We start from the raw sequence: 17,224 nt of genomic DNA, 5'->3' as shown, positions 1-17,224 counted from the left end.
CCCATGTTCCAGGTTTTCTGGTGGTGGCTGCAAGCACAGCAGTAAGTTGGGTGGGGGACCTTGAGCCAGCGAGTCTCTCCCTTCCCAGTTCTAGGTTTTCACTCCCCCTCCCCGACCCCCTTCGGTCCAACGCAAGCAACGTGACTAAGTGGAGCTGGAAGGACAAAGGGGCCAAGCTTGGGGTAAACAGAGAGGCTTGATTTACGCTTCTACCTAGAAGTGGGTCTGAGGTCATGGCCAAGGGTATGGCAAAGAGGAGATGTGAGCAAGAGACCTAAGACTGACATGAACGGGGCCCGAAACCAAGGTCTGCGCGTGACCCAGGCAGTGCTCACTGGAGGTCACCAAGCTCAGCTGCTCGTGGCCTATTGAGCCAACCATGTGAAAAGTTCCTCAATGCGGGGGCATTGGTTATACCACCAGGTTGTTTAGTTCACCTCCGGTTCCAGCAACTCTGCTCTAGACCCCCGGGGTCTGAGTGGTGTAGTCTCGGCCATTGCCCTCCCGGGGCTGTTTTCCCAAGAACAAGGGGCATGTTCCTGCACTCGGCCATGGGGCCAAAACTATCTTTATCAAAGCAGTCTATGCACATGACAGACCCCTAGTCTCCCAGCTGGTCAACAGCGTTGATCTCTGGAGAGTAGGACGAAAGGAACGGTCATGGGGGAGACAGGTACTTGAGTTTTAGCCTCCACGCTGCTAGCAGTGGTGTCTTGGAGGGTACGACTGACTATCAAGAAAGTTCATCATCTCGTGGGAATTGATAAGTTCTCATGGGTGTTTTTCTGAACTCTTGTCTTGCATTATTTTTCAAAGGGAATCTATAAAGGAAACTCCGACAACCCTCCACTGCAGGACTTTGTGCCAAAAAGTGCATTTTCTCGTAAACGTTATATTTAAGTAAGCTAGGCAATCGAGAGAACACTTCAGAAATGACAAATACGCAGACACAATCAGGTCCTAAAGATAAGCCTGCCACACACATAACAGCCTCCTCCAGCCCAGGGACACCTTGCCCTGATGACACGGCAAGGGAGCATTTCCGATATGTCAGAGACCGTGGCTATGGAAGGATGCTTCTAGCCCATTTAAAGGCGTGTGCTGTGTACAGCAGAGACCCGAGGGAAGAACCAGGTAACCATCCAAGCCTTTTCTCATCTCAGTGAGAGTTTTCCAAATTCTCGGCTCAACAGGAACTGAGACCACTGGGAAGAAACATAACAGATCCAGATCGCGCGGGCATCCCAAAGAAATGTCTGTACAGAAATAAGTCCAAATGTTAGGGCCCTACTTTTTCAGAGTATCAGTATAGAAGATTCTATTCTGCAGGGCTCTTTTTTCATATCATGTGAAATGGGAATTGCCTTCTTTGGTACCCACTACCCTTTAGATAAGGACAAATTTAACATTCAATGCCAAGAGAAAGTATTTGCTAGAAAAAAAAAAGAGTTCACGAAGTCCCCTGTTTCTTGTTTTCTGACCCTGGAAAATAACGTAACCCAGGACAATTGTATTCTTTTTTCCTAGTGTCAGGATAATTAGGTAACTAGATCACTCTATTTACCTGATCTAGTTGTTCGTTAACCTACTCACATCTACTTTTGTCTCCTTTAAAGGAATTTTGGGGCCTTTTTTTTTTTTCGAGAGAGAGAGAGAGAGAGAGTGGGGGGCGGGGAAGGGCAGAGAGAGAGGTTGTGGGGGAGAATCTCCGGCAGGCTCCACGCTCAGTGCAGAGCCCGACATGGGGCTTGATCCCACGACCCTGGGATCATGACCTGAGCCAAAATCAAGAGTCAGACACTCAACCCACAGAGCCACCCAGGTGCACCTTTGGGGTCATTTCTAAATGAATGTTGTACTGGTGCTGCATTTAATTTTGAAGCTGTTTGCAGCCCTTTGTGGAGGTTACAGAGAACGAGCGTGAGGATGTGTGTTTACTCACATACATTCTCAACCAGCTGCCCTTTCCCTGTCACTTCAGCTATTGTTTCGGTTTTTCCAACTGGTCCTCCTCACATCTCAGCAGAGCCTGCCTGCGTCTTATGTTGTGGAGCTTTCTGGCTGTCAGAAACTTGGCTGGCCAAGTGTCTAGCTGACTTTATATAAGAAACTCCTGGAGGCTTCCAGAGTCTTACACTCCATGAATATCTATATCTGATTATGCCACCTTGCTGCCATTAGAATGCTCTAGTCTTGTACCATGGGGACACACAGATGGATTACAGATCCCAGGCTCATCCAGGTTTTACAAGTATTTCCCATTTAGGATCCAGGCCTACAGAACCTCCTTAGAATTCAGTTATGGAGGCAGCCATTGTCATTGGAATTCAGGCAGAACTCTGGCACCCAAAAGCTCTGGTTTCCTATATATGTAGAATGGCCTGGAGAGGGGCCAAATCAGCTTTTGAGAGCTGGGAGTTGAAGATACAAAACCCACAGCACAGGCCAAGACTCTTGGGCTAGTTGAAAACTCTCGGAATGGACCGCACACTTCTATCAGAGATGAGAAGCTCATGTTCATCAGAATGTCCAAAAAGCAAATGGGGATACTTCAAGACTCATGGTATGTAATCCAAATGGAAAATCATCAGGTTTTCTCTACCCGTAGGGACAATGGCCAGCCAAACCCTCCTAAGCCTGGGCACCACTGTTGCCTTTCCTCTCTGAAACTCCTGATGGTACAGCGGGGCTGGTGGGAGGTGGACTGGAAAGGAGAGATGCACAAGATCTGAGAGCACAGACAGCCACCTGTTTTTAATCAAATGTTCCATAAACATGCCTGAGATACACAGCAGGTGGTGCTAAAACTAAGCACAGGAATTACAGTATTTATTGAGCACCTACTACAAGCCCAAACTGGTTCAATCTCAAAGCCCACTGCTGGCTATTGCAACACAGTCCCACCAGGTCCCTGGCTGCTTGGGTGGGCCTAGAGCCTAGGACCAGTGCTCCCACTGGGGCTTCCTCATTTTGTCGAATGCCTTCCATGAGCTTATGTAAGCATTTCTCTGGCACACTATGCATTGTTCCCAACTGACTCCAGACCTTTCCTGTTTTATACTTCCCAAGGGTCTCCATGCTTGGAGCTGTGCTAGGGCTGTGCCAGGCAGGTGTGAAATGGCCCCGGAAGATCCTGATCCAATGGGCTCAGATAGCCATCATGGAGAAAATAAATAAAATGGAAATAAAATTAGCACAGTGCCTGGTTGTCCCACACGTGCAAGGTGGTACACAGGATGGTGTCTAGGGTCATCCCTATGAATGAGTGATGAGTAATTTCCACACCTTTGACTCACCTCTGGGCCAATAATTCTCCTACTTGGCAGTCACTTTTGTACAGACCCCCAACTTAGTGGTCATAGGTCCTTGTACGTATGTATGTGGCCATAGCTCCATAGTGGAGCTCCTCGTATGTATTCTTCCCTCTGCTCTTCCTTTGTCTGCCCTCCCCGATCCTGAGGCAGAAATTCAGAAGCTTGCTTGTGTGGACATAGGTATGCATTGTTGGGGCAAGGCATCTCTAAGACTCTGAGAGCAACGGTATTGAAATGGACAGAGTGAGGCTCACGGCTGTGGGGACAGCTGCATGCCCACAGAGTGATATCACAGGCATAATTTATAGGAGGGTGATCTGCAGAGACAAATGGGGTTCAGCGAAGTGCTGTAGTCCCTGGGGAGCTCTCCACATGAGCAGTCGATGGCCATCTTCTTTGCTCACCCCTCAGGATTCATCCTTCTTGTCATCACAGAACCTTGATTCTCTTGGGGAACCACCACCCTGTCAGTCTGGTCTACGTTGCTGGGTGGGACTGATCCCACTCCCAGAAGATGGGTGGGCACGTGACACTGATCTGGCCCGCGAAAGCACTTGATTAGTTCTGGGATGGGCACTAACCTAACTTTGGCAAATGAAACTTATTTTTGAGATTTTTGCTAGAATTACTGGGACAGAGCACTCCCCATATGGTAGAATTTCTAGCTTACTGACTGTCAGCCTGGAGCTACTGGGACATTGATGCCATTATGCTTGGACAGCCTGCCAAGAACCAAGTCAACTCAAGGGAAATCCTCCCTATGAAATACACGGCTACAGTGGGTGGGGTTTATTGAGTCCAGAGATCCAGCCTTGCCTGGAGCCAGACCTTTGTTGGTCTCCAGGGAGATGAGGTGACTTCAGTTAGCCTGAAGTGGCTTTACATACCTGCCCTGAAACGTTGCAGAGAAATCCAAGTGTGGACATTAACGTTTGTATGAAACAGAAATAATACGAGGTCTCCAGGGCTGATATTCAGCTAATATGCACAGTTAGGACTGTACCATTGTTGAACTATTGAGATATGTCCATTCCAGTTTGTAAACAGTTACCCCCCTCTCCACCTGCCCAGCACTGCCCCGGCCTGCTGGACCATCCCTTGGTACGCCCTGGACCTCCCCACTAAATCCACCAACTAAAGGGATACTACCAACTAAAGGGAGGCTTCCGCTGGCAGCTACTCCGACTGGTCTTTCGAAGGTGATCGGTGCCTCCCGTGTTGCAAAATTCAATGGTCATTCCTTCGTTCTTCTCTTGCTTCGCCTGCCAATAACATTTGGACACCAACACAGCTGGCCACTCCCTCCTTGAACACTCTACGTGGCTTAAAGGACACCTTCCACACCTGCAGCTCCTCCTGCCTTCCTGGCCACAGCTTGAATTTCTTTTGCTGGCTCCTCTCCGTGTCCTTCACTTCTAAAGGTTGGCAGACCCCAAGGCACAGTCCTTAGACCTCTTTCCCATGTGCATTCATTCTCTTGGTGATCTTAGCCAGGCTCACGGCTTTAGATACTAGTCCAAATTTACATCTCACCTGGACCTTTCCCTTCAAGTCTAAACTTCTATACCCGCTGGCCTACATGACACCTCCACTTGGTGTCTGGCAGGCATCTCAGAATTAACATGTCCACAACTCAGCTCCTGATAAGCAACACACCCCATAGTAGTTCTTCCTGTGGTGTTCCCCCAAAGCTCGAGCCTAAAGCTTTCGTCTCTAAGTCCCCTCTCTCTCTCTCACACACACACCCCCCACACTTGCTTTGTCAACAAATCCCAGCAGATGTACCTTCGAAACATGTCCATAAACAGAGCCCTGCAAACCGTCTTCCCGCCACCCCACCTCCCTCTAAGCCGTCACCATCTCTCAGCCGCATGACTGGACAAGCCTCCTAACCGGACTCCCAAGCTTCTGACTTTGACCAACTACGCTTCATCTTGACACAGAAGCCAGAGTGATTCTTTTAAAATTTAAGTCAGGTCACATCATTCCTCTGACACTGCCCACTTATTCAGAGCAAAGGCCAGTGCCATTAGCAGGAGCTCCTAAGGCTTGCATGAAGCAGCTCCTGCTACCCCTCTCCCTTCTCTTCTCTGCACCCCAAGCACTCTGGCCCCAGCTGAGCCCACTGTGCTCCCCCTCGGGGCCTTTGCTTTGCTCTTCCCTCCGCCTGAAATGCTCCTTCCCCGTTTACCTGTAGAACTCCCTTCCCCACTTTGTTCACATTTGAATTCAAATATTGCTTTCTTGGTGACAGCTTCCCTCAACCACCCTAAGATTTCAACCCTTCCCTCTACCGACTTTTTAAAAAATATTTATACTCATTATTTAATAGGTTTTATATTTCACTCATTTACATTGTTTTCTTTGGTCCTCCTCAAGAAAATGTAAACTCAAGGGGCGCCTGGGTGGCTCAGTCAGTTGGGCGTCTGACTTCGGCCCGGGTCATGATCTCACAGCTCGTGAGTTCAAGCCCCGCGTCGGGCTCTGCGCTGACAGCTCGGAGCCTGGAGCCTGCTTCCGATTCTGTGTCTCCCTCTCTCCCTGCCCCCTAGCCCACTCGCATTCTGTCTCTGTCTCTCTCAAAAATAAATCAACATTAAACAAAATTTTTTTTTAATAAAAAAAAAAGAAAATGTAAGCTCAATAAGGACAGGGGAGGTTTTGAGTACTTTGCTCTGTCAGACAACCACCACATGTAACAAGCTATTGATAAGTCATTGTGCGTGATTTGGTGGTACCCATTCCATGGTCATTATAAATATTTTGGTTTTTTGGTGTTTTTTTTTTTCACTATATATATATTTTTTTTAATATTTTTTTTCAACGTTTTTTTTTTATTTTTGGGACAGAGAGAGACAGAGCATGAACGGGGGAGGAGCAGAGAGAGAGGGAGACACAGAATCGGAAACAGGATCCAGGCTCTGAGCCATCAGCCCAGAGCCTGACGCGGGGCTCGAACTCACGGACCGCGAGATCGCGACCTGGCTGAAGTCGGACGCTTAACCGACTGTGCCACCCAGGCGCCCCTTTTTCACTATATTTTGAATGCCACTTCCTGGGGACACCCCTCTCTACCCTATCCGTCATACTCCTGGAAAAAATCAGGAACCACCTTCTTCTTCCAGTTTCACTCCTAATTGAAATAAAAGCACTCACCAACCCCGAGTTAGCCTTCCAGAGAAGCGGGTATTTGTAAACGGAGGCCTTGGGAGGAGGCTGTCAGCCTTCCGTTCCCCGGTGAGGATGCTCCATATCACAGATTCATGAATTATTATCTGCCTCACACTCCACCGTCTGCTAATTTAGCTTCTGAGCCTTCAGAGAGTCTCATATAGGAGGGACAAACCTGAGATTGCTCACGACCCCCACCTGGGGCCCTGACACCAAGGCTGAGCCTGGGCTGACACCACACCAGGTGACCTGCCCCACCCACCGTGGGCAGAGGGCTGCTTCTTGCATTTTGGTTTGAAAACGCCACAGAGCACATGAAATTCCAAGTCTGTTTGTAGAGGTTTCATTGGCAGAAGGAACTCCAGGAGTAGGAGGAGAGGGTGGGGATGGGAGGGAGAAAAATGGAGGAGAATGAGGATTGATGCATCTTTGGATGCTTCTTTACGGTAGGATCAGACAAATGAAGACAATCCAAGCAAGGCCAGCACCATGCCCAGAGAGCACGGCTGGGCTCCTGCCTGTGCCATTACCTTAGATTGAGAGGCTCCTCCGTGATGCCTTTCCCTTTCAAGCTGGGCTGGAAAGAGCAGAAGCTAAACAAAAAAGGAAAAGATCATTCCAGCAGCAGAGTCAAGACTCTTCCACCATCAGAGAGACATTTTTGGTGCCAGTCAAGAGGTAGGGTGCAGACTTGCCCCTCCCATCCCCCATCCTGTCCCCAGGGCATGAACACCAGACCCAGGTGCACCTCTGAGGCAGGCCCTCAGCATCCCCTGGCATTATACACTCTGGCCTTAATAAAAATGGTAATAAAACATTAAAATAAAGCCATGTATGTGTTTTGGATACCTCCTCTGGGCCAGGCACTTGACAATCCTCCCATTGCCAATTCCAGCAACCACTGAAAATGCCATCTAATTTAAGGCTCCTTGAGGTAAAGTCATGGAGGGGATGGCCAACATTCACTGCCTGAACGAGGGATATATAAAACTTCTAGATTAACTGTGACAAACTGTGCTTAACATACAGAAATCACAGGGAGAAATGGATGTGAGGTACAGCCTGGCACTATCTACCTCCTCAGTTGTGTCTAAAGTGGAACTTGAAGAAAATTTTGGGAAGCAATATAACAGCGCCCCTTGGAGGCGCCTCAGAGGAAGGCTCACAGTCAATGGAGATGTGCCCAGAGCTGGCGCAAACAGCCTCTCTGCAGGAGTTGTTTTCTCCATTCTGGCCCTGCCCTTTGGACCCAGCAGCTGGTTGGAGTGCCAGTGACTGGCCAGGGCCAACAGGAAGACAAGGCTAGAACTTCTGAGCACAAAATGGGGCTTCCCAGACTGGGGGTGTCAAATATCACCTCAGAACTCCCAACCCAAAGTGGAGCGGAACATACCCTCCCCCAACTTCTGTTAATACACTTTCTGTGTTGTCTGTCTGTGGCTAGGAACCTGCTTTCCTTTCTAGCCCTTCTAGATTCTCCACAGATCTATTTATCTGTAACTTCAATAATAATGAAAAAAAAAATAACCGTTAGAACTAAAAAATTTTAAACACTAGCATAGATTTCTTGGACTGATTCATTAATCTATTTGAAGAAAGAAGTTAAACTAAAACAGCAGGCTTCTCTCTTTAAAGAAAGAAAAAAGATGTTCCATGAAGAAGTGGGAAATCAGTTGTTTGGAATTCTTTCCAGTGAAATATGAAATTGGAACAACTAAAATTGGCAACTGGGATCAAAAAGAAAAGATTAAGCCAAAAAAAATTATTTGGAAAATTAAAAAGCCAAGCCAGAAAATTCTGGAAGGCCCATTAAACAGCCAGCTTCTTAAATGTGTTGTGTCTGCACAAGTTTTTCCCCCTTTAGTCATTACTGTCCTAAACCACTTCAGTCCATGAAATGGAGCCTGTTTCTCGGATTTAGGGAAGGCATTTCTGCATCTTTTTCTATACTTCATCCCATGATTCAATAGCTTCGTATGTCAGTAGGTTCTTCCCATGTCTGATCTAAATCTTGCTTGCTGTGGGTTGAGAACAGTTCTCCTGAGAACAGAGCTGAGCTGTCTTTGTCCTGTTCTCAGTTCATGATCAGTTTTCTCCGAGGAGGATTTTCAAACCCTTACCTTTTGAAGACCTTACTCCGATCGCTGTTGTGAAAGACAAGAAACTTGGAATATCCATTTTGGAAAAAGAGCTCCAGGGCAATGTCCTATAAAGAGGAGAAACCCCTTTCATTGCTACTGAAGTTGCCTGAAATGGAGAAACCCAGGCCACAGAGCCACTAGCAATGGGTCATTTGGTTCTCTGTGTCAGACAACCCTTTCTGGTTGGTTCTTCCAACCTTCTAAGGGGGTACAAAGACTTTAGTGACACTGATGAAGGGAGTCCCCACAAAATCGGTAGGAGGGCAGGAGGGCCTCAGACTTCCTTTGACTGAAGCAGGAAGCAAGAGCCCCACTCCCAGGATAAGCCAGATAAGGAATAGACAGAGGGAGGAAAGGGCCTGGTGATACCTTCAGACTCCTCCACTTCTGGGTCACAAGTTTGGTTTCCTGAACCAGAGACTCACCTCATCAGAAATATTAGGGGATGGGTAGATGGGGGGGGGGGGTGGCTGGGTGCATCTCACAATCTGGGCAACACTGTATGTTGACCTATAGACCTGCAGGCACAGGGTGCTTTGCCAAACTTGTTTTGCAGAGCCATTTTGATGTGGCCATGCTGACATGGCAAAGGTATTTTGTTAATGCCTAATTGAACTCTACATAATTTCCTTTCCCTCCTCCCTCCCTGTCTCCCTTCCTTCTCATCCAAGCTGTGTAAATAACGGACTTGGAACAGCCATAGAGAGAGCCTACATGTAGGATGAGGCTCAGGGATGAGACCAGGTCAGGGAGAGAATTCTGAGGGCTGGCTGGGGCGGGGGTGGGGGGTGGTGGTGCTGGGCATGGAGGAAGGCGCTGCATCTGACAACCGAGTCAGGTCCCGTTTCTACCTGACTGGTAGTGCTCCCAAAGTCCAGTTCTGGGCTCCGGAGCAGAGGGAAAGTATTTGTGATGATAGCGCAACCCCCTCTGGACAGGGTCGGGGTGCATATGGGAGCCCTGCATATTTTTCTACAATAGAAATATAAACACTGTGCAAAGCAGATGATCAGTGCAGATGTAATGGCTTCCCCCGGCAACCTTGAGCACCCAAGATCTGACTTTCTCCTAGGGGAACCCAAGAGAGATGAGGGCCATGCTCACAAGCTTTCCCCGCCCCTAACTCCCACACTACTTGGCCCTGCTCACAAGCTCTCCCGCTTCTCCTTTTCACCACTGTCAGGCTAACTGAACATCTGGAAACAATCACTGTTTACTGAGGGGAAAGAAACTCACTTGCTGATACCTATGTGCTACTATATATAATCTATAAGGTAGACACAATCATAAAATAATAATTTTGAGTATTTAGATGCGCCAAAAAGTGTTCTGAGTGCTATACATGTAATGGTGGAAGAGACAAGACGTGGTCGCCTGTGCTCAAACATGCTACAGTGTCAGGGCCGTGGTCTGGACTAGGCCCATGCTAGCCACACTGTCTAGAACCCTCAGGGTGGGGCTTCTTCCAGTTTTCCCCTTCTAGTTTACTGTCCTTGCAAGGAAGCGCACTAAGGTCGGGCAAGATGAGAACCAACACTTTGTGGGCAAAATCAGTGGAGAGGGAGGAAGAGGGCTCGTTGGATTCCAGCAGCTTGCTGATCCTTTCGAGAATGAGCCCCCTAGAAAGGCCCCCCTGAGCTTCAGTGTCAGAAAATAGTGAGAAGGCCCCCAGGCAGGAGGATCACAGGATGAATTATAGACCCAAAGACATTACAGATAAAACACTCATTACTAGGTTGATTAGGGCCAACCCCATCCCCCATTGGCCTTAGCAGAACAGAGACTCTCCAGAAAGGGTGGAAGAAGGTTTGGGTCCCTCCCCTCCCACAAGGGTGGTCCCTCCTCTCTTCCTGTTCCTCTGCCAGATGCCTGGGAGGCCTTCGGATGCAGCTTCGATGCTGTAAGGCTGGGCTGGAGAGGCCCAGATGTGTCTGCGGCCAGCAGGGGCTCCTCCCTCCGCACCTGAAGTGAAAAGTCTCAGCAAAGCCCTGACTCTGAAGGGTACTGGCTCTGTTAGCCCCTCGTGAGCCCTTGAAGGCACTGGGTGAAGCTCTGGGACCCTGGTTGGAGGGGACAATCAAGAGATCTCCAAACCACTTGACCCAGGAAGTGCCCAGGAGCTTGAAGATGGTTGAACCTGTGTGGAGGGCAGAGGGGAGGGGCAGAAGTCAGCAGAGGGGTCCACAGGCTCAGATAGGGCAGGCTGACCCTTGACTCTTAGTCTTCAGCTCTGCCACGGGGCAACAGAGCTGTCCTGTCCTGTATTCCAGCATCTCCAAGGTCGCTCTGGGACGTGTCAAGGGAAAAGGAAAGCAAAGAGACTGGATCCTAAATGACACAGTAAGAGAGAGAAGGTCCCAGCAGCCAAACAGGAGGAAATGGGGAGAGAATGAAGCAGACTTCAGTACTGCCAGCCTGGAAGCCAGGCCCAACATCAGCCAGCGGACTCACAGATGTGTCCCAAAGGCACTGGGCTATGCACAGGTGTGAAGGGGGTCACGGAGGTGTCCCGCACTTTCAGATGGGGCCTCCATAGCACCTAGATGCTTTTCCATGAAAAGATGGTTCTCCCTCTTGCCCCCTCCCCGGGGCATACCTGCAGGAGGAAGCGTGCCTGCCGGAGCTCCCTGAGGTCCCCATAGCTATGTCTCTGGCACGAGTAGTGGTCGGAGGACCTGTCTTTGCTGCACATGTTGAAAATGAATGGATCGCTGATGCTGAAAAGGAAACACGACATGCAGTGAGAGGGTGTCTGGAGGGCTTGTTCCCCTTCCTGCCCCGCGACATCCCGGACCCCATGTTTCTGGAGACACTGCAGGAAGAGTGCTGCAATCATGACCGGCTAGGGTGCTGGCAACGCTGACTGCTAAACCCTTTCTGAGTTCCTGCCTGGGTCGGCCCTGCCCTGGAGCAGGGTGGGGCATCCGTGTCACCGGGTGAGGCGACAGCCTCCAGGGCAGACAGTGGCACAGGATGCAAGGGGTGAGTGTAAGAAGGCTCTCTAGGTGTAGGGTCGAGGGGGTGGAGAAGAGTGAAAGAGACACCCCATTACACATGGAGAAATTTCAGGCCAGAAGGCAGGGGCAGAAAGATGATGAGCCTCCATAAAAAAGCCTGGCTTCAGCAACATGGGGTCTGGGGTGGCCCAGCCACGTGGATGGCATCTAGAGTACCAGGGGAGAAACCGTGGTACTCAGCAGAGAACCCCTGAGCCCCAAAGAGGTGTGCAGCGGGCTGAGAGCACTGGTGGGCTGGAGGATACTGGCCACAGCATCAGCGGTGGCCCCCCGGAGCCCCGACCCAGAGCCAGGAGCCCCCTCACAGGTCAGAACGACTCTCCCGTGGGAAGAGAGGGAGAGGGGAGAAAGGGAGAACTGTGAATTTGACTAAGATTTATCCCATAGAGGACAACCTGTGCAATGCAAGTAACGGAAACACCTTTTGGTAACCAGATAAAGTTTTTCACCACCAATATGAATGGGGACTTGAGACATAAAACTGATTTCAGGTATAGAGTTACATTTCTGAACTTCTGAGTTATGTAGCATAGTTAAACTGTGTATGTGACTGCAAAAGCTCTGATCAAATGCCTTTTGGGAACTTGAGCAACAAGGGGCCTCCCAGGCACCCCAGTCCCCAAGAAGCCTGTGTATCAACTACAGATATGAGGAGCCAAGAACTGAAAGAGCCCCCGCAGCAGCACAAGGTGGCGGCGATGGCTGCTATCTCCCCTCCTTGCCACCCCGGCTCCAAGTGTGGCCCTCCCCACCCAGCCTACGGAGCAGGACACCAGGCCTCCGAGCCACCCTTCCCAGGGGAAGCAGACAGATCGGTTTGTCACACTGGTCAGCAGGGCTTCTCTAGTCACGGGTCAGTGGGGGTGGCCGGGCGTCTGCAGTGCTGAGGGCGTGCCCTTGAGCACAATGCAGAAAGGTTCCGCCTGAAGGCTTAGCCTCCTGAACAGCCAGCCCTCCAGGATGGAAACTCAGCCCTTTGCAGCTCTTCCTGCCCCTTCTAAGCGCAAGCCTCTCAGATCTCTGCCTTGAGCCACATTACTGTAGAACCCATCAAATACAAAGGTGGGTTTGGTTCTGGATACTTCTGCCTAGGTGCTTTAATTCAAATCTTCCGGCTAAGGCTCTTTGTCCCTGCCATCAGGGGTAAGCTGAGTTTCTGCTGAACTTCGCTGACTCCCCATGGGGCCGTGGTGGTAATTCTCATTCCTACTCCCAGCTTAGGTCAACCAGCATCTCCGGTCAAGGCACTGGTGAGAATGGCAGTGGCATTGCCTCCGTGCTCCCGTAGCCCCTTGCTTGCGGGAACCACAGCAAACATCATCTGTGCTTTAGCCACACATTTGGTTCTTTTCCCAGCAGACTATGAGTGAGTTCCCTGGGGCACGGACCTGTGCCCATGGCTCTCCACCCTCCACATCTTCCCCAGAGCTCTGGGCATGTTTGTTGAGTGGATTGACAAGCATCAGGCCCTACAGCCTGCCAAGCACATCCTGTCTGTTGTTTAATTTAAACCTCATAACCTCCTTACAGAGCATGTGCCGTTAGTATTCCCATATCAGAAATGAGGAAACTGCATTCCAAAGAGGAAAAGTGACTTTTCCAAGGTCACATGGAACTGGTTTCAAACCCAGGTCCTCTGACTCTAAAACTGAAGCTCATTCATCAGTACCCTATCTCCTCTGAGGCCGAAAGACCCACTAGCTTTTACAGAGCTCTCCCTGCAAGCTCACTCCTTGCAGCTCCCTCTGTGCTGACTGATCCTGCAACCCAGCACTCTGAGACACTGATGACGTGAGGAAGAATGTTCTGGAAAATGCTTTCAGGAAGGAGCTTTTAGGAGGAAATGCATTTATTTTTCTCCTACTTGTAGAGATAGAATAACCTGATATGGCAGGAATGCTCAGATAGACCCAAATGCTCAGGAAGACAAAATTGTAAAACACGTTACTGAGTTCACTGATGTGAGTCCAGGTTGAAGTTCCATCTTATCTAGTGTTAGTCACACAGCTATGACTGGGTCTCTTTGCCAACACTGTATTCTCCCTGTTCTGTGCATTAAGGCAGAGTTCAGGCCCTTAAGGCCAATGGGTAAAAGAAAGGAGGAGCTCATTCATGTCCTTCTTTAGATGGAGCTGTGGCCACAGTTTATAGGATGCTATTCACTACTCTTTTGCATGACAGCTATCATGATAAATGCAAGTTTGCCACAGTGGTTACAGTATCCTTTTTAATATTCTTAACTAGGGAAACCACAGTAAACCAAGTGGTAATCCTATTGGCTGACCTGGTCTTTGGTAGTAAAAGTGGACTTCAGACTAAAATATTTGAAGTTATTTCTGAGCTAATCCAATTATTGTCAGAATTTATACCTGTAATTTATACCCAGAATCATTCACTAGATCATAAACTCTACCAGACTCAGCCCACATCTGACTTATCTCTTTGTGTGTATGGAGTCTACCACAGTTGCCTGGCACAATACAGATTTCCAGTATTTGTTGAATTGAAGTAAACAGAGAAATGATGCCTCAGAACTGTTGACTGATGTGGAGAAAATGTCTTATTATAAGCACCCTATCACAAAGAGCCAGTTGGATGGCTTGGATTCCAACAAAATGAATCAAATGTTGTATACCTTGTGAGCTTGCCTGACACTATTATGGGTAGAGTAGTGTCCTCCAAGAGGGATATGCTATATGTTGAAATACTAACCCCCAGTATCTCAGAATGTGGCTTTTTTTAAATTTTAAATTTTTTTTTTCAACGTTTATTTATTTTTGGGACAGAGAGAGACAGAGCATGAACGGGGGAGGGGCAGAGAGAGAGGGAGACACAGAATCGGAAACAGGCTCCAGGCTCTGAGCCATCAGCCCAGAGCCCGACGCGGGGCTCGAACTCACGGACCGCGAGATCGTGACCTGGCTGAAGTCAGACGCTTAACCGACTGCGCCACCCAGGCGCCCCTTAAATTTTAGAAATAGGGTGTTTACAGAGGTAATAATGTTAAAATGAGGTCAAGATTGGCCCTAATCCAATATGACTGGTGTCCTTAAACAAAGGGGAAATTTAGACCCAGAGACAGACAGACACACACACACACACACACACACACACACACACACACAGGGAAGATCTCATGACACACAGACATAAGGTGGCCATGTGACTGGAATGATGTGTCTCCAAGCCAAGAAAAGGCAAGGGCTGCAGGGAAACACCAGAGGCTATGAGGCAAGGAAGGATCCTCTCCAAGAACTGGAGAGAGACCATGGCCCTGCTGACACCTTGATTTTGGCCTTCTAGCTTCCAGAATTGGGAGACAATAAATTTGTTTTTTTAAGCCACCCAATTTTTGGTACTTTGTTATATAGCCTTAGGGAACAAATACAATCATTCTATTCAGGTAATGGGCAATCTCACTGAAAGCAAAATAAACCATCTAGAAAGGTCCTTACCTTCTGAGCAAAGCTCCAAAGTACTCAAGTGCAATCAATGTTGGAGGATTTGCATTGTTCCTGAGTTTTATTTGGGATATTTTTATGGTGCATCAGAGAGCTTCTTTCAAGGTCTAGTGCTCAACTCTACTCAATTTGATGGCAGTCTTTTAAAGAAACATTTCAGGGTTGCGTTAGCTTTATTTTTAACTTGCTTATTTATGTATCTTCCTTAGTCTCCATGGTCAAAATAAGACTTAATCCCCATTGATCTCACATGATCTAATAGCTGGTCTCTGAGAACCGCATCTCCATGAGTGCCAGAAGTTTCTTAAGGCAGCAGACAAGACCTCAGAGAGAAAGCACTGGCTGGTTAACAAATACTTCTTTGAGGTCTGGTGACTAAAATTACCTAAGCAATTCCCAAATGATACTCCAGGGTAGTAATTTGTTCTCACTGCACTCCTACTCGCATTCTAGAAAAATACATTTCCAGACATGGGAAGTCTCCTTTGTCATTGCAAATCAAGTGAGTACCTACAACCCGACAACTGGGCTTCTATTAAAAGTGCAGATGTAGCCAATTTGATCATGATTAGATGCACCGCATAAACACAATTTGCCTAATCAATAACATCTTCTCTAACACTAACTCGATTTAAACCAGAGGTGGAGAGTGAAGCAATGGATTATGCAAGTCATTACAGGGGCATGCCATGCAGATAGGTAGACGAGAAAGCTTTCATCAGCTCTCAGAAAGGCAAATCTGCAGACCCATTGTCCGTATTGATCAGTATCAATAAAACATGAGGAATAAGATGGGATGCATGTGCCAAGGATTAATTATGCTCCTCCTGCCTTGGAAAAGCACAGAAGACTCGCAGCAACCGGTGAACATTTGGTATGAATAAAAGATGCAAATGAGCAGAAAGAAAAATGCCAAGCATTTTAAAGCAAATCTAAATCAAAGGAGGGTGGGCTGACATTTATTCTTTCACACTCCTTGAACTCTTGCTTCCTGCCATAGGCTGGAAATGATAACGACAACCAGGAGTTAAAATTTTTAAGTTATTGGCAGGAAAGGCTCTGGTGCTTCTGTCGATAGTCTAAAACAGTGGTTCTCAAAGCGTGGTCCCACACCAGAAGCATCAGCATCACCCAACAACTTGTTAAAATCTCAGGCCCTCCAGCAGATCTATCAAAGTGGAAACTGGGGTGAAGGTGGGTTCCCAGAAGTCTGTTTAAACTAGCCCTCAAGGTGACTTGATACTAGTTTAAGAGCTTCCGGGTGAAGAGGTTATCTTGTCATCATTTGAACCTTTGCTAAACCAGAAAAGTCAAGAAATCTTCATCCTTGTTTGTTGTGATGATCAAATGTGATGATCAGGTGGGGCATATTACCTGACAACTGAGCTCCTAGCCAAAGTGTGAACAGAGTCAATCTGACTTTGAATGAATGGCTGTACATTATGAACACAAGAGAATTAACCAAGGAGAGCTACCTGAACAAATACACTTGATTATAAAGAAGGACTTCTGAATTTCCTGCCAAAGACCTCTGGTATTCGTTGGCGTTAAAAAAAAAAAAAAAAAAAAAAAAAAAAAAAAAAAAAAAAAAAAAAGACTTGTCTGAGTTCTACCCAAATCCCAGCCATGTTTCAGAACCAAGATCTCAGCCTCCCTCCTCCAGTAGCCCTCCCTCACCACACTAGCCCCACGTCATCAAGTGTGATCCCAGAAGGCTCCTCTCGCAATAAATTTGTGATGTCAGTGTGCTCGAAACTCTTTCCAAAAGAACCCATTTGTGCTGCTGAGTGCACTCACTCAGCACAAGGGCCACCGTCTGATGGTTCTCACAGAAGGAGCAATTGACAAGCTGTTGAATGAGCAAGCTGATGGGACTGGATTCAATCACCAAAATAACCTAAGGAGAGAAGCCCCCTTGTCTTGAGGTGCGCCCCATATCACGAGAGGTATGGGGAGCAGTCCCATTGTTACCCACCCCAAACTTCAGCTTTGGGAAGCCACAGTCATGGATGCCTATGTCTCAGTTCTTCTATTCTAGCTCATGGCTCCGTTTCAGGCACAAATGTCAGCCCACAAAGAGAACAAGGTGGGCAGGGTAGGAGTAGGGGTGGCTGAGAAGG

The 17,224-nt window shown here is 48.1% G+C and overlaps 1 protein-coding gene across 6 annotated transcripts in view; it reads right to left on the bottom strand.

Annotated features, from left to right (window-relative positions):
• WDFY4 (WDFY family member 4) overlaps nt 1-17,224 on the bottom strand; it is a 295,121-nt gene that overhangs the window by 74,318 nt on the left and 203,579 nt on the right. For all 6 annotated transcript variants that reach the window (XM_086680248.1, XM_086680247.1, XM_086680245.1 and 3 more), the window contains 3 exons: nt 11,223-11,343; nt 8,606-8,691; nt 7,016-7,078 (listed from right to left, as the gene is read on the bottom strand). In XM_086680248.1, coding sequence (XP_086536374.1) covers nt 7,016-7,078; nt 8,606-8,691; nt 11,223-11,343 — 270 coding nt within the window. The remainder of the gene's footprint in view (nt 1-7,015; nt 7,079-8,605; nt 8,692-11,222; nt 11,344-17,224) is intronic.

Source organism: Puma concolor, chromosome D2, assembly GCF_028749965.1.
Source record: "Puma concolor isolate L17-30 chromosome D2, mPumCon1.1.hap2, whole genome shotgun sequence".
Classification (NCBI taxonomy): domain Eukaryota; kingdom Metazoa; phylum Chordata; class Mammalia; order Carnivora; family Felidae; genus Puma; species Puma concolor.
Note: the sequence above shows the minus strand (reverse complement) of the source record. Positions and strands in the feature narration are given on the sequence as shown.